This window comes from Somniosus microcephalus, chromosome 8 (genome assembly GCF_052327205.1).
Source record: "Somniosus microcephalus isolate GS21.2 chromosome 8, FLI_Smic_1.0, whole genome shotgun sequence".
Taxonomy (NCBI): domain Eukaryota; kingdom Metazoa; phylum Chordata; class Chondrichthyes; order Squaliformes; family Somniosidae; genus Somniosus; species Somniosus microcephalus.
Window position 1 is genome coordinate 1,826,717 of NC_140994.1, and position 13,630 is coordinate 1,840,346.

General features: G+C 43.5%; 2 protein-coding genes across 9 annotated transcripts in view; both read left to right on the plus strand.

Moving 5' to 3' along the window:
* The window catches only part of LOC147113237 (mannosyl-oligosaccharide 1,2-alpha-mannosidase IB-like), a 70,199-nt gene extending 57,149 nt beyond the window's left edge, over positions 1–13,050 (plus strand). For both annotated transcript variants that reach the window (XM_085994092.1, XM_085994091.1), the window contains exon 8: positions 8,117–13,050. In XM_085994092.1, the coding sequence (XP_085850218.1) occupies positions 8,117–8,249 (133 nt within the window). In that variant the 3' untranslated portion in view covers positions 8,250–13,050. The remainder of the gene's footprint in view (positions 1–8,116) is intronic.
* LOC147113236 (polycomb group RING finger protein 6-like) overlaps positions 1–13,630 on the plus strand; it is a 210,386-nt gene that overhangs the window by 162,045 nt on the left and 34,711 nt on the right. The window lies entirely within an intron of this gene.

The window sequence follows — 13,630 nt, forward strand, 5'->3', positions numbered from 1 at the left end:
TACTAAGAGTGTCACCACGCAGTTGCCGCCAATGTCCGCCGACTGGGACTCGGAGGCCATAGAAATCCGCTGGTGCGCAGGCAGGACTGGGAGAGAGCAACGCCGCACCGTGTCGGGGTGGCTGAAGCTCTCCGTGCTCCCAGAGTCAAAAAGGCAGGTTGTTTTGTGACCATTTACCTTAATGTCCATTGTGGACCGGGCCAGTTGGTGCGGTCACGCTTGGTCCAGCATAACGGAGGCCAGCGTAGGGGTCGGTGTGTCGCTGCGGGTATCAGATGAGGCGGTGTTGGGGGCCTGCTGCGTCCCGGCTGGCGTCCAAGATGGCGGCGTCCATGATCCCCATGTGGCTGGAGGCGTCCAAAATGCCTGCTGTTCCGGTGGTTCGCACATGGCTGGGGAAGCCCAAGATGGCGGCCCACACGCGGCGCTGCTGGGGTTCGGGGTGGCTTTGGCCCTGCAGACGCTGGCATAGTGTCCCTTCTTCCCGCAGCCCGAGCAGATCGCATTTTTCGCCGGGCAGCGCGCTCTGGGGTGTTTGGCCTGGCCACAGAAGTCGCATTTCTGGCCTTGGGACACTGCTGCGGTAGTTGGGCCGTGGCTGGGGTGGCACGGCGCTATGAGACGGTCCTACCGTGTCCCAGGCTGTCGTTCCCCGCGGCGTCCACGGTGCAGAGGAGTAGGCATCCATGCCCCGGTAGGCTGCGTCCAATGATAGTGCGAGTTCAAAGGCCTTGTTGAGGTCAAGGTCACTCTGCTCCAACAGTCGCTGTCGGGTGTAATTGGACCTGTGGCCCGCTACAAAAGCGTCCCGGATAAGTTCCTCTGTGTACACGGCGGCCTTTACATCATTACAACCACAGGCCCGGCCAAGCACAGACAGTGCCTGAAGGTATTCCTCGGTCGATTCCCCAGGTTGTTGTTTACGACTCCCCAGGAGGTGCCTGGCGTGCACCTCGTTCACTGGGCGCGTGTACTGGTCCTTGAGCTTGATAGCAGCCGTGTACGAGGTCGCGTCCTGGATGACCGAGTACGCTCGGTGGTTCACTTTGGAGGTCAGGACATCCAGTTTGTCCTCATCCAATTTGACCGTTGCAGCGGAGGCGATCAGGAATTTTTCAAAGCACCTAAGCCAGTGAGCAAACTTGGTGGATGCGTCCGCCTCCCGATGGTCTAAGTCTAGGCATGCTGGTGTGAGGATCTTCTCCATTATAAAAAATCTTGTTAATAAAATTGATGCGCTATCAATCACTCAAAAGACTGAGGTTAAGCGAGTAACTAACAGGCTTTTATTAACAAGAGAATGAAGGTGTGCCTCGAGTGGTCGACCAGTCCAGAATACAGAGGGACTGTGGAGCAGTCACCTTTATACCTGGACTCGTGGGAGGAGTCAGCCGAGGCATGTACAGACATGTACACAGTGGAATACAAACAGTGGTTTACCACACACACATACCCTTGAAAGCTACAGAGATTGTCTTGAAGACGTATACGGGGCAAAAAGTCTACCCCAAAGGAAAAATAAGGGTGAAAGTGACATATAAAGGCCAGGAAATACCTAAAATGGATATATATGTATTGCCAAATGGAGGACCACCACTGCTAGGACGTGAATGGATCCGGAAGATACAATTAGATTGGCATTCCATACAGGCACTGAAGGTTGAGGCCAAAAAGGATGACGACGTCACACCTGGACGACTGTCAAAAATGCTAACTGACGCAAAAGAAGTGTTCCAGGAGGGACTAGGAACACTAAAAGGAATAACAGCAACGATTAAAATAGAGGAAAATGCAAGCCCAAAGTTTCTGAAGGCCAGACCAGTGCCTTATGCAATCAGACCAGCTGTTGAAGCAGAGCTGGAAGGGTTGGAACGTTCAGGAGTACTGTCCAAAGTGGACTGGAGCGAGTGGGCTACACCCATCGTTCCTGTAATGAAGAGGTCGTTGAGTAATACGCCTGGGGATCCAAAGAAGGTCCGCATCTGTGGGGATTTTAAGGTGACAGTGAACCCAGTCCTTCACGGTACAATATCCGCTTCCACGTATTGAGGATATTTTCGCCTCGCTATCTGGAGGTAAACGCTTCACCAAAATTGATCTAGCCCAGGCGTACTTGCAAATGGAGGTAGAAGAAGCTTCGAAACATTGCCTTACGATCAACACTCATAAAGGTCTCTATCAATACAACCGGCTGGTGTTTGGAGTAGCCTCGGCTCCGGCTATCTGGCAAAGGGCGATGGATCAGGTCCTGCAAGGGATTCCAGGGACCCAGTGTTATTTGGACGACATCTTGGTCACGGGCAAAAATGACGGTGATCACCTCGCCAATTTGGAGAAGGTGCTCACCAGATTAAAGGAGTATGGGCTACGAGCTAATCGCCACAAGTGCGAGTTTTTCCAGAAACAGATCTCGTATTGTGGCCACGTCATCGATGAAGAGGGGTTACATAAGTCCCCTGACAAGATTGAGGCAGTAGTCAAGGCTCCAGCACCGGAAAATGTGTCACAACTGAGGTCGTTCCTCGGGCTGGTAAACTACTACCACAAGTTCTTAACAAATTTGTCTACGGTATTACACCCACTGAACACCCTACTGCAAACAGGGGTACCATGGAAGTGGGATGACGAACGTAGATGAGCTTTCCAGAAGTGTAAAGAATTGATCACATCAAAAGAGGTGTTGGCCCATTTCAACCCAGCACTACCAATTCGTTTGGCATGTGATGCATCACCCTATGGTATTGGAGCGGTGCTGTCGCACAAATTCCCTGACGGGTTGGAGAGGCCAGTAGCCTTTGCGTCTCGGTCACTAACCTCAGCCGAGCGCAACTACGCCCAGATTGACAGGGAGGCCCTCAGCCTAGTATGGGGAGTAAAAAAATTCAACCACTATCTGCATGGGCAGAAGTTCACCTTGCTGACTGACCACAAATCACTTGTCTCCATCTTTAATCCTAAGAAGGGCGTTCCAGTGATGACTGCACAGCGGTTACAAAGATGGTCCCTGTTTCTAGGGGCGAATCAATATGAAATAGAATATAAAGGCACGAAACAGCATGGGAACGCTGATGGGCTATCGCGCCTGCCACTGCCTACTGTGGAGGAAGCACCAGCAGTGGACCCTATCGAGATATTTTATTCGTCAATAATTGAACGATTGCCAGTAACTAACGCGGATATAGAGAAGGAGACCCGCAATGATCCGACGCTGTCGCGGGTATATGAATTGACGATGAGGGGATGGCCAACACATGGCGACTCACTGTTGCCAGCATTCTCATCCAGAAGAGAACAGCTGTCAGTATGCCAGGGGACAGTGATGTGTGAATCCAGAGTGGTGATTCCACCCAAGTTAAGGGAGAGAGTGCTAAATGAGCTACATGAAGGTCATCTGGGGGGAGTGAAAATGAAAAGCCTTGCTAGGGCTTATGTGTGGTGGCCGGGAATCGATCAACAAATCGAAGACCTAACTAAGAGCTGCTTAGGATGCCAGAAGGTCCAAAATGCACCACCACATGCCCCTCTACACCCATGGGAGTGGCCCTCCTCTCCATGGCAACGGGTGCATATTGATTTTGCTGGTCCATTCATGGACTCAATGTTCTTAATAGCAGTGGATGCTCATTCAAAGTAGCCTGAGGTGATAAAAATGTCTTCAACCACTACAGAGAAAACGATTGCAGTCCTACGGACCATATTTGCCAGAAACGGTTTGCCAGAGCAGATTTGCTCTGATAATGGACCACAGTTTGTGTCCGACGAGTTCCAAAAATTTATGAGAAGGAATGGGGTAAGGCATTACACCTCCGCCCCGTATCATCCAGCCACCAATGGATTGGCTGAGAGGTTCGTACAAACCTTTAAGAAGGCGATAAAGGCCATGTGCGACGAGGAAATTCCACTACAGCATAAGATGGACAATTTCTTATTAGCCTACCGAAACGCGACACATGCAGTTACCAACCATACCCCGGCCATGATGTTCTTTAACCGAAGGTTGAGATCTCGTCTGGACTTGCTCAGACCAAATGTGCGAAGAAATGTTGAGGACAAACAATTCCAGCACATCAATGAGAAGCCGACGAGGAGCTTCAATGTAGAGCAACCAGTCTTGGCCCGTGACTATCGAACAGAGAAATGGCAACCCGGAACGATATGTACAAGGCAGGGGCCATTAATGTACACAGTGGATGTTGGGGAGAATATTGTGAGACGCCACGTCGATCAGATCTTAGCGTCACAGGAACGCGTCAACCCCATGTCTCGAGTACCTGGGGATGAACCCGACATACCGGTAGCATCTACTTCAGACCCAGTAGCAGTGGAACCCGATGAACTACCTGATGAAAAGGGGTCAGAATCGCTTCTGCACCAAGAACAAGAACCTCCGGAAAGGCGCTATCCCGAAAGGGTCAGGAAGCCGCCCCAAAGACTGAATCTATAAATGGACTTTTGTTGTTTAATGTACATGTTGAAATGTTAATTGTTATTTGAATATTAGGGGTACTACTAATCTAAAAGGGGAGGAATTGTAGTGTATGTGCCTTTAAGTCAGAACTACTTTTACAGCTCCTGTATACTGTAGTACCGGCAGTGACCACACCGGCATATAAGCTTTGCGCATGCCTCTGTACCCCAGTCTAGAGACTACCCTCCTCCAGTAAAGACCTGTTTATTGTTAATGTACAGCATCCGTGTGATTATTTAATAACAGCATATCCACTGAACCACGGATCTAACAGTTAGGCCTAGGACACTGCCCTGAGGAACTCCTGCAGTGATGTCCTGGGGCTGAGATGATTGACCTCCAACAACCACCTTCCTTTGTGCTAGGTATGACTCCAGCCGGTGGAGAGCTTTCCCCCGATTCCCATTGACTTCAATGTTACTAGGGCTCCTTGGTACCACACTTGGTCAAATGCTGCCTTGATGTCAAGGGCAGTCACTCTTGCCTCAGCTCTGGAATTCAGCTCTTTGGTCCATGTTTGGACCAAAGCTGTAATGAGGTCTGGAGCCAAGTGGTCCTGGCGAAACCCAAACTGAGCATTGGTGAGCAGGTTATTAGCGAGTAAGTGCCGTTTGATAGCATTGTCGACGACCCCTTCCATCACTTTGCTGCTGATTGAGAGTAGACTGATGGGGCGGTAATTGGCCGGATTGGATCTGTCCTGCTTTTTGTGGACAGGACATACCTGGGCAGTTTTCCGCATTGTCGGATAGATGCCAGTGTTGTAGCTGTACTAGAACAGCTTGGCTAAAGGTGCGACTAGTTCTGGAGCGCAAGACTTCAGCACGACAGCCGAGATGTTGTTAGGGCCCATAGCCTTTGCTGTATCCAATGCGCTCAGCTGTTTCTTGACATCACATGGCGTGAATCGAATTGGCTGAAGACTGGCTTCTGTGATGGTGGAAATGTCAGGAGGAGGCCGAGATGGATCATCCACTCAGCACTTCTGGCAATTCAGCCAAGATGGTTGCAAACGCTTCAGCCTTATCTTTTGTACTCATGTGCTGGGCTCCGCCATCATTGAGCTTAGGGATATTCATGGAGCCTCCTCCTCCCGTTAGTTGTTTAATTGTCCACCACCATTGACGACTGGATGTGGCAAGACTGCAGAGTTTTGATCTGATCCGTTGATTGTGGGATCGCTTAGCTCTGTCCCTAGCATGCTGCTTTTGCTGTTTAGCATGCATGTAGTCCTGTGTTGCAACTTCCCCAGGTTGGCACCTCATTTTTAGGTACGCCTGGTGCTGCTCCTGGCATGCTCTTCTGCACTCCTTATTGAACCAGGGTTGGTCCCCTGGCTTGATGGTAATGGTAAAGTGAGGGATATGCCGGGCCATGAGGTTACAGATTGTGGTGGAATACAATTCTGCTGCTGCTGATGACCCATAGCGCCTCATGGACGTCCAGTTTTGAGCTGCTCAATATGTTCTGAATCTATCCCATTTAACACGGTGGTAGTGCCACACAGCACGATGGAGAGTGTCCTCAGTGTGAAGATGGGCCTTCATCTCCACAAGGTCTGTGCAGTGGTCAATAATGTACAATAACAGAACTTAATAGAATGTTTGTTTTATTTGGACTGTTGTAGTAACTCTTTCCTGTGGGAAGCCGAGTGATGGAGAATGTGAGGATGATGTTGCAAATGAGCTTTTTGTCATTCTCACTTTGTGTAGTAATGACTGAGTTTGTTTTCAGGTCTGTGGAAAGAAATGGTCCTATGTAATTATGCAGCCATCTCCTCTAGAATGCAATTATTATTTTGGCACTGTAAATTCACTAAAATTAAATTAACTAAATCAGCAGGATGACCCTGTGCTTATCGCTGATGAAGAAAGCATCATTTTTGTTATAATACCCTTAGCTGAGTGCCATAAGAAGAACCTTTGCAGTTTTTTAGGGCAAGCCTTTTTTGTCAAACAGTTGGTGTGAATGAGAGGTCTTATGCAATATGTTAGGTTAGCTGGAAAAAATGAAATCCTCTTCTATTAAAAAATACTGTTTCTTAGGAAAAAGGTGGGACATACATGGGACATGAAACTCCGAAGGGTGGCTCATCAAAAAATGCTTAGGAACCTTTGTTTTATGTCCACCTCGAGAGGGCATTCAGGGCCTCAGTTTAATCTTTCATCCGAAAGATGGCACCTCTAACAGTGCAACAGTCCTGGGTATCAGCCTAATTCATGTACTCAAGTCTCTGGTTTGGGCATTAAACCCACAATCTTCTGACTCGGGCGAAAATGCTACCACTGAGCCAAGACTGACATGTTAAACTAGTTTCCTACAATCTTGCTTATACAGATGAAATGCTGTATTGATTTTATTTTAACAGTACAATTATGTCTGCTATGTAAGCATGTAATTCTGATTGAGGCATAGCATTTGATGTAAAAGTTAAGCATTTGCATACACTTCTAACATAGCCTGTTTAATGTTTGGGTCAAAATAGGTTTGCTAAGTTGGAAAATGAATTTCATTTCATGAGTGGGTAAACTGTATAACACTCTAATGAGTTGCATAATTTGGCAGTCCCATATTTGTCAGACTTTAATGAAAAACAGATTTTCTCCCTATCTTTTGTTTGTTCATCAAGTTGCAAAACGTCAGTGTTGGGGATGGGATTTTTACATCCAGTGTCAGTTTTGCATATTGCCAAAGTGGTTTTTGTGCACTTTTTTAGGTTCCATTTTAGAAAGAGGGATTCAAGAAAGGTTTCTGGCCAATTGCATGCCAGTGGTGGTTCCCACTCATCAACAAATTAGCATAGCATGGAGTTTCCATCTGAGCAAGGCAAACAACTTCTACTGTCAAAGTTTCACACATTTATATTTTAAGATGATTGAAATTCATAAAAGCATAACTCATAACTTGTAGATTTGCAGCTTCATTTTTTTTTGAAGAAGGTTGAGCTGCCTTCAATAAAAATTACATTTTCAAATACCTGTGTACCTGCCACGACCTTTCCCTTTTTAAAGAACTCTACAAGTTTCTCTCTTAATACCTTTTTGTTAGAGACATTTGTGAATGCTTCCAATTATCATATGCATAAAGCTGGTTATATTTTCATTCATCAATCACATTCCAACTCTGATACTAGCAAGTAAGCACTCCCAAGTATTCCTCTAAGTGGAGATGTTTCACCTTTTCACTAATATATGCGTCCCACGCATGGAATAAAGTATATTGTCTCCTAAAGAAAATAATACATTGGTTATGTTGCATCTTGCTGTAAAAGGGTTGTATAAAAAGCTATTAGTACAAAATTGAGTCTGGGTGAAGGAAAATGCATACCTTTCAAGCACAATTTAGTTATACAGGCTTCTAGAGACTTCCTATGCAGAATTTTGTTTATTAAGTGCACATGTTCCAGTTTCATAAATAATTTCTGTTTAAACATTGTACTCTTACAGTAGCTCAGTTGCTAGTGTACCACTCCTTGAGAACTAAGTCAAACACACTAAGGTGTTTGTTTATCTGCAGGTTTTAGCTGCAGTCTGTGCTGAGTAAACTGATCACTGCTGCGGTGGAACCTGAAAACTTCAATATTTTATTGTCTGCTTTAATTAGCTTGTTTTATAACAATAATGTAAACGGCTGTTTTTTTTATTTCAGGTATCTGTACCTCCTGTTTTCTAGTGATAACCTCTTGCCCTTGGACTATTGGGTTTTTAACACAGAAGCTCACCCTCTTCCTGTTTTACGTTCTATGAACACTACTCTTTCTGGAAATGTGGCATTTCAATGAGGACTCCGAGAGCTGGAGGTGAACTTCACTGTTGTGTCGTAGTGCTAGCAGGACAAGTGCAACTAATCTGCTGGGGAAAAAAACCGATCCTACTCAATAAGACTCAAATGATTTGAGATTTAACTGCGCAGGAAAGGTGTGGACAACTGGGATAATACATCTTTCACAGCAGAGTAACTACGAATGTATACGTTTACAATGGTGTAGTTGGCAATCAGTACAGCACTAATGCTGTACAATGAACTTTATGGCAGATGTTCAAAGAAAGCTTAACAGCACTAGATGTATGTAAGTAGTACAGGATTTTGTTTTCTCCTGCACTGCCTGAAGCCATTGAGAGTCCCTGGTAAGAGTGTAATGGTCTCAGTTTTTAAAGGAACAGTATCCCTTTTGTGGAGTCATACATTCATGGTTATTCCTAGCAAAAAACAGAAGAGCATTCTATTTTTGTAGGAAAAACCTTGGAAGTGGTTGCTTCCTTATTGAACATGAGGATTTGTTCCAGTTCTGATGTAGCATATGATTGCGGACGTCTTGGGATTGTTGAATCTTACCAGTATAAGTGTGCTTGTGATATTTCTGCACTTTGCAAATTTTCTTTACCCATAAAGAAGCCTTTGTGTTGATTTTTTTTTTTTTAAACACTTGATTGGTATCACTATTTCAGATGTGAAGGCCCAGTTGACCTTCAGCCTTGATTTGCTTTGGGGGAACTTTGACTTCCCTTGTAGTGTATTTTTTGGTATTGTAAAAAGATGTACTTTTTCCAGGACGTTTCTATTCTCATTTGGACACAAAATCTGTAGCTTTTTGTCAATATTCTACAGTATTAGCCCCCAACAGATGGCTAGTGGCAGAACATTGGCACTTCAGTTGAGTCTGAGCCATTTAATTGTGGTAAAACACCTACTAATGTGGCTAATTTTGGTTCTCACCTTGCATTCTGCTTAGATCTTAATTGGCTAGTGTTCAAGAGTAATCAGACTGCTCTTAAGCACCGGTGGATAGAGGTCTTAACAGAGTGCATCAAAACTTCCTGGAATTGGTACTGACCTTTAAAAGTATTAAGGAGGAGATGAACATCTGTGTTGTGAGCATCACTTAATCAAGGTCTGTAAAACATTTTAAACTTCAGGTTCTTGACAGTTACCCTGAATGAAACCTACACAAAATTCTCTTGTTACTTCCACTCCCCTTAACTCTCTGCACAATGGTAAAACGTAGGTAACTTTACATATTTATTCTATACACTCTGCTCCTCTTAACTCAGTGGCTTAAATTATCTGATATTTCAGTTTTTTTAGCACTGAATTCCTACTATGCTGCATTATTTATGTTGCTTAATTCAGATTATTGGGTATTCAATTATTTAGTGCAAAAAGTGACTTTGAATTATTAGGAGTAGACTGTATGCGTAAGTTTAAGCATACTGAAACAAAGGTGTACTTAATGATTAAAAACTCTGATGTCTCTGAGGATGTTTTTGTTTACTACATTATCCCATGTTTACTCTTATCAAATAGGATTTATCCCCTTCCTCCTCTCACCTGATTGTTTGGTTTACAAACTGCTCTAAAATGTATGTGAGAGATTGGGGGGGGGGGGTGCGGTGGCAAGAAGAATTCTTATGATCTGTTACTAAAAAGGGATCTACTGCAACAGGAAACTGAGTTCTAATATTTACCAATTCTGGTAAGTGAATAAAATTTGGTGTGTGTCCACCATCCCTACCCCAGATAGGCACAAAGAGCAGGCCCCAGCTTTTCTTCCCCCCCCCCCCCCCCCGCTCTTCCTCCCCGTCCCCCGCTCTCTTCTCCCCCGCCCCTCACTCTTCCCAACCCCTCTGTTTGCAAACTACCATTATTTTTAATGGAAAAATGGGTAATTATATAGATACATATTTAAGCAGTATGGCTACAGCCATCTTTGTTTTTCAAAAGCCTCTTGAAAATAATGGATGATTTTGTTCTCCTATTTATCTGAGGCTGGCCTTTCCTTTATTTTATACTATTATTTCTTTCACTCCTGCCTGTCTGATGCTCATTCTATTTCTTCTATACCTGCATTTTTCTTGTTTGTTTCATTATTATTTTCAGCCAGTGCCATTTGCAATCTACCACCCTATCTCCAGTCTCCCTTTGTGCTCCAAAGTCCCTGAACATGTTGCTTCCCAAATCCGTGTCCATCTGTCACAACTCCGCTTGAATCTCTCCAATCAGGTGTCTGCCCCTCCTACAGCACTTACAGTCCTAACCAAGGTCATGGATGACATTCTGTATGACTGTCACTGTGCTGCATTATCCATTCTAGTTGTCCTTGACTTCTCTGCAACCTTTGACATAGTCAGTTACACCATCTTCCTCCAATGTCTCTCCTCCATTGTGCAGCTCAGTGGCACTGCCCTCGCTTGGTTCCATTCTTACCTATATGATCCCAAATCCTCTCCGTCACAAGAACTGCCTACTTGCATCTCTGTAATATTGCATGCCTCCTCCTCTACCTCTCTGCCCATCTACCACTGAAACCCTCATCTTCTTTGACCAAGCTTTTAGTCACCCTTCCTAATATCTCCGCCTTTCACATGATGGCATGCTGTTCATTGTTTTGACACTGTCTTTGTGAAGCACCGTGGGTTGTTTTTCTACATTTAAAGGCACTATATAAGTGCAAGTTGTTGCTGAATTGATTAACTGGCAATCTGATACCCTCCCTCCCCACCCCAAGTAGGAAAGCATTTCCATCTCTTGGAACTTATGTGGACACTCGTGGCTATAATGTTGCACTATGATGATATCATAGTGCATTAATATGCTATATTGCCTGTAAATAGTTATTCACACGAGATAATTGCACAATCTGGGTGAATTCTGTAAAGTATTTACAAAAGTTGAATAACATTCAATTTTTTTGATTAACAGGAAGATAATGCACAATTATTTGTGTATTCCTGTTAAGTGATTGTTGCTAACTAATTTCCTATTATGAAAGTTTAGAGTGATTTTCCATAGGAATTAACTTCATTTACATGAATTCTGATAATGTGAATATTCCCATGAGACAAATATTTTGTAGGTAATTTGAGGACCGGCATGGAGACCAAACACATTAAAAACTCTAAGGATCAGGGATTAATTTCACACTAGTCAAAGAAAACTTTTATGAACTCATCCAAAGCACAATCTCTGGTCTTGTCACAGCTAAATCTTGAATCTTCTGCTAGGTCTTTTCCTGTGGATGGATTGGGAGTACAGGTAGAATAAGGACAATTTAAGTGAACCAGTTGTTTAGAGATGCAGCAGAACTCTAGTTAAAAAATCAAATCATGTTGAATGACTGTGCTAATGTATTTTAGTGTAATTTCAACCCTCTTCCCACCACCTAGCTAAGAAAGCAGAAGTGTCCATGTCTCATCAGTTTCAACAATGCATGGTTTGCAAATACTAATTGTGCTTGAAACAGAGTTTTACCATGGTCTCTAGAGATCGAATACTACTTTTCATTACAGTGTTCCATTGAATTGCAACAGATAACATTCTCCTAATAGGGATGTATAGGCATAAATTCAAAATTTGGAACCTTTGGTAAGTTTATCGCATAACTGTTTGAGGTAATAAACATGCTTCAAAGCTATTTTAAAAAGTGGTAGAGAAGTAAGAGGATATTGTGAATTACAAATCATTCTGTGTTATTAAATGCATCTTGTTTAATTTGACTCAAAACACAAGTGAAATACTGCTCCTTTTGCACCCCTATATTTGCCACTCAAATCATTGGTCAAAAATGGGGGGATGAGTTTTGTCGATTTCTATCGAGATTGCCAGGTTAAACCTGGCAATTAAGCACCTGATAACTGAGCATTCTACTATAGAGAAAAGCTTGCTCACCACGTTACTAGGGTACTTCCAATAGGCCAAATCTAGAATGACATTGATATTAGTGGGAAAAAATCCTGGATTGCCTGCTATACCATCTGAAGGTATCTGGGATCAAATGGTCCAAGTTGGGAAAGAACCATTCTGGAATTTGGTGGTGATAAATCAAGTTTTTAAAAAAAGTCTTCATATTAATGTCGACTGAATGTTATCAGTAGACTTCCTACTGAATGGATTTGCTTCACTGAGTGAAGTTCTTAATGTGTTTGCCTATATAAAAGGTTTGTGTGCATGTAGGATGCAGTACATAGAAACTATAGAATTTCATGTTTCCTATTTTCATTCACTCTTCCACTTGATTGTTGTACAGAGCTGGGTGAAATACATTACTCAAAATAATGGACTCTTGCACAGATCAAGAATAAGTATAAGGAAGATTCTAGCCTAGTGCTGTAAAATAAAAAGTAACCAGCCAAAACAGTATGAAATGAATGATGCAATTGAAATGTGTACCTGTGAAAGCCCTGCCTCTAACTGTTTATCTTTTTTTGTGAGGAATTTCAAGTGCAAATTTTGTCCAACGAAAATTGAGTTTCCGCGATCCTTTACCTGCTCACAAAACTAGCCACGCCCCCAGATCGAATTAATGAGCATGGTGGGTTTTCAGCAATTGTGCCCTTCGAGGAGGCTCTTCAAATTAAGCTGTTTTCAGGCACTAGTAGGCATTTCACTTTTAATTTACTAAGAAATTGACTAGTGTATACCGATGAAACTAGTAAATGCTTCTGTATAGTTTTTTTTTAGTAATTTTCAGTTATTTAAAATCCGGTTCCTCACAGGTGTTGGACTAGATACTCTTATTAAAAATGCTTATTTTTTGTGATTAAACCCATTTTCAGCTGCATTAATAAAACTGCAGCAGGTTACCACTCGTAAACATCAAGAAATATTTTTTAATGCAAGGGGAAAAGAATAAACAATTGCGTTCTAAAACGCTGCCTTATTGTGCTGGTTCATGGAAGATTTTACATTTGTGATCATGCAAATGAGTTTGAGCAGAAACGTGAACCACAACGTCACTTCAGAAAACCAGCACAATTTGTGCCCTGATTGCGACTAGTGCAGTGCTGAGGGAGTGCTGCACTGTCGGAAGTGCCATCTTTCGAATGAGACTTTATATCGCGGCCCCGTCTGCGTGCTCAGATGGACGTAAAAGATCCTATGGCACTATTTCGAAGAAGCGCAGGGGAGTTATCCCTGGTGCCCTAGCCAATATTTATCCCTCAATCAACATAACAAAAACCGATTATCTGGCCATTATCACATTGCTATTTGTGGGAGCTTGCTGTGTGTAATTGGCTGCTGCGTTTCCTACATTACAACAGTGACTACATTTCAAAAGTACTTCATTGACTAAAGCGTTTCGAGACGTCCTGAGGTTGCGAAAGGCACTTTATAAGTGCAAGTCTTTTCTTTCATATTTGTCCTTCTGAAGATGGTTGCTCAATT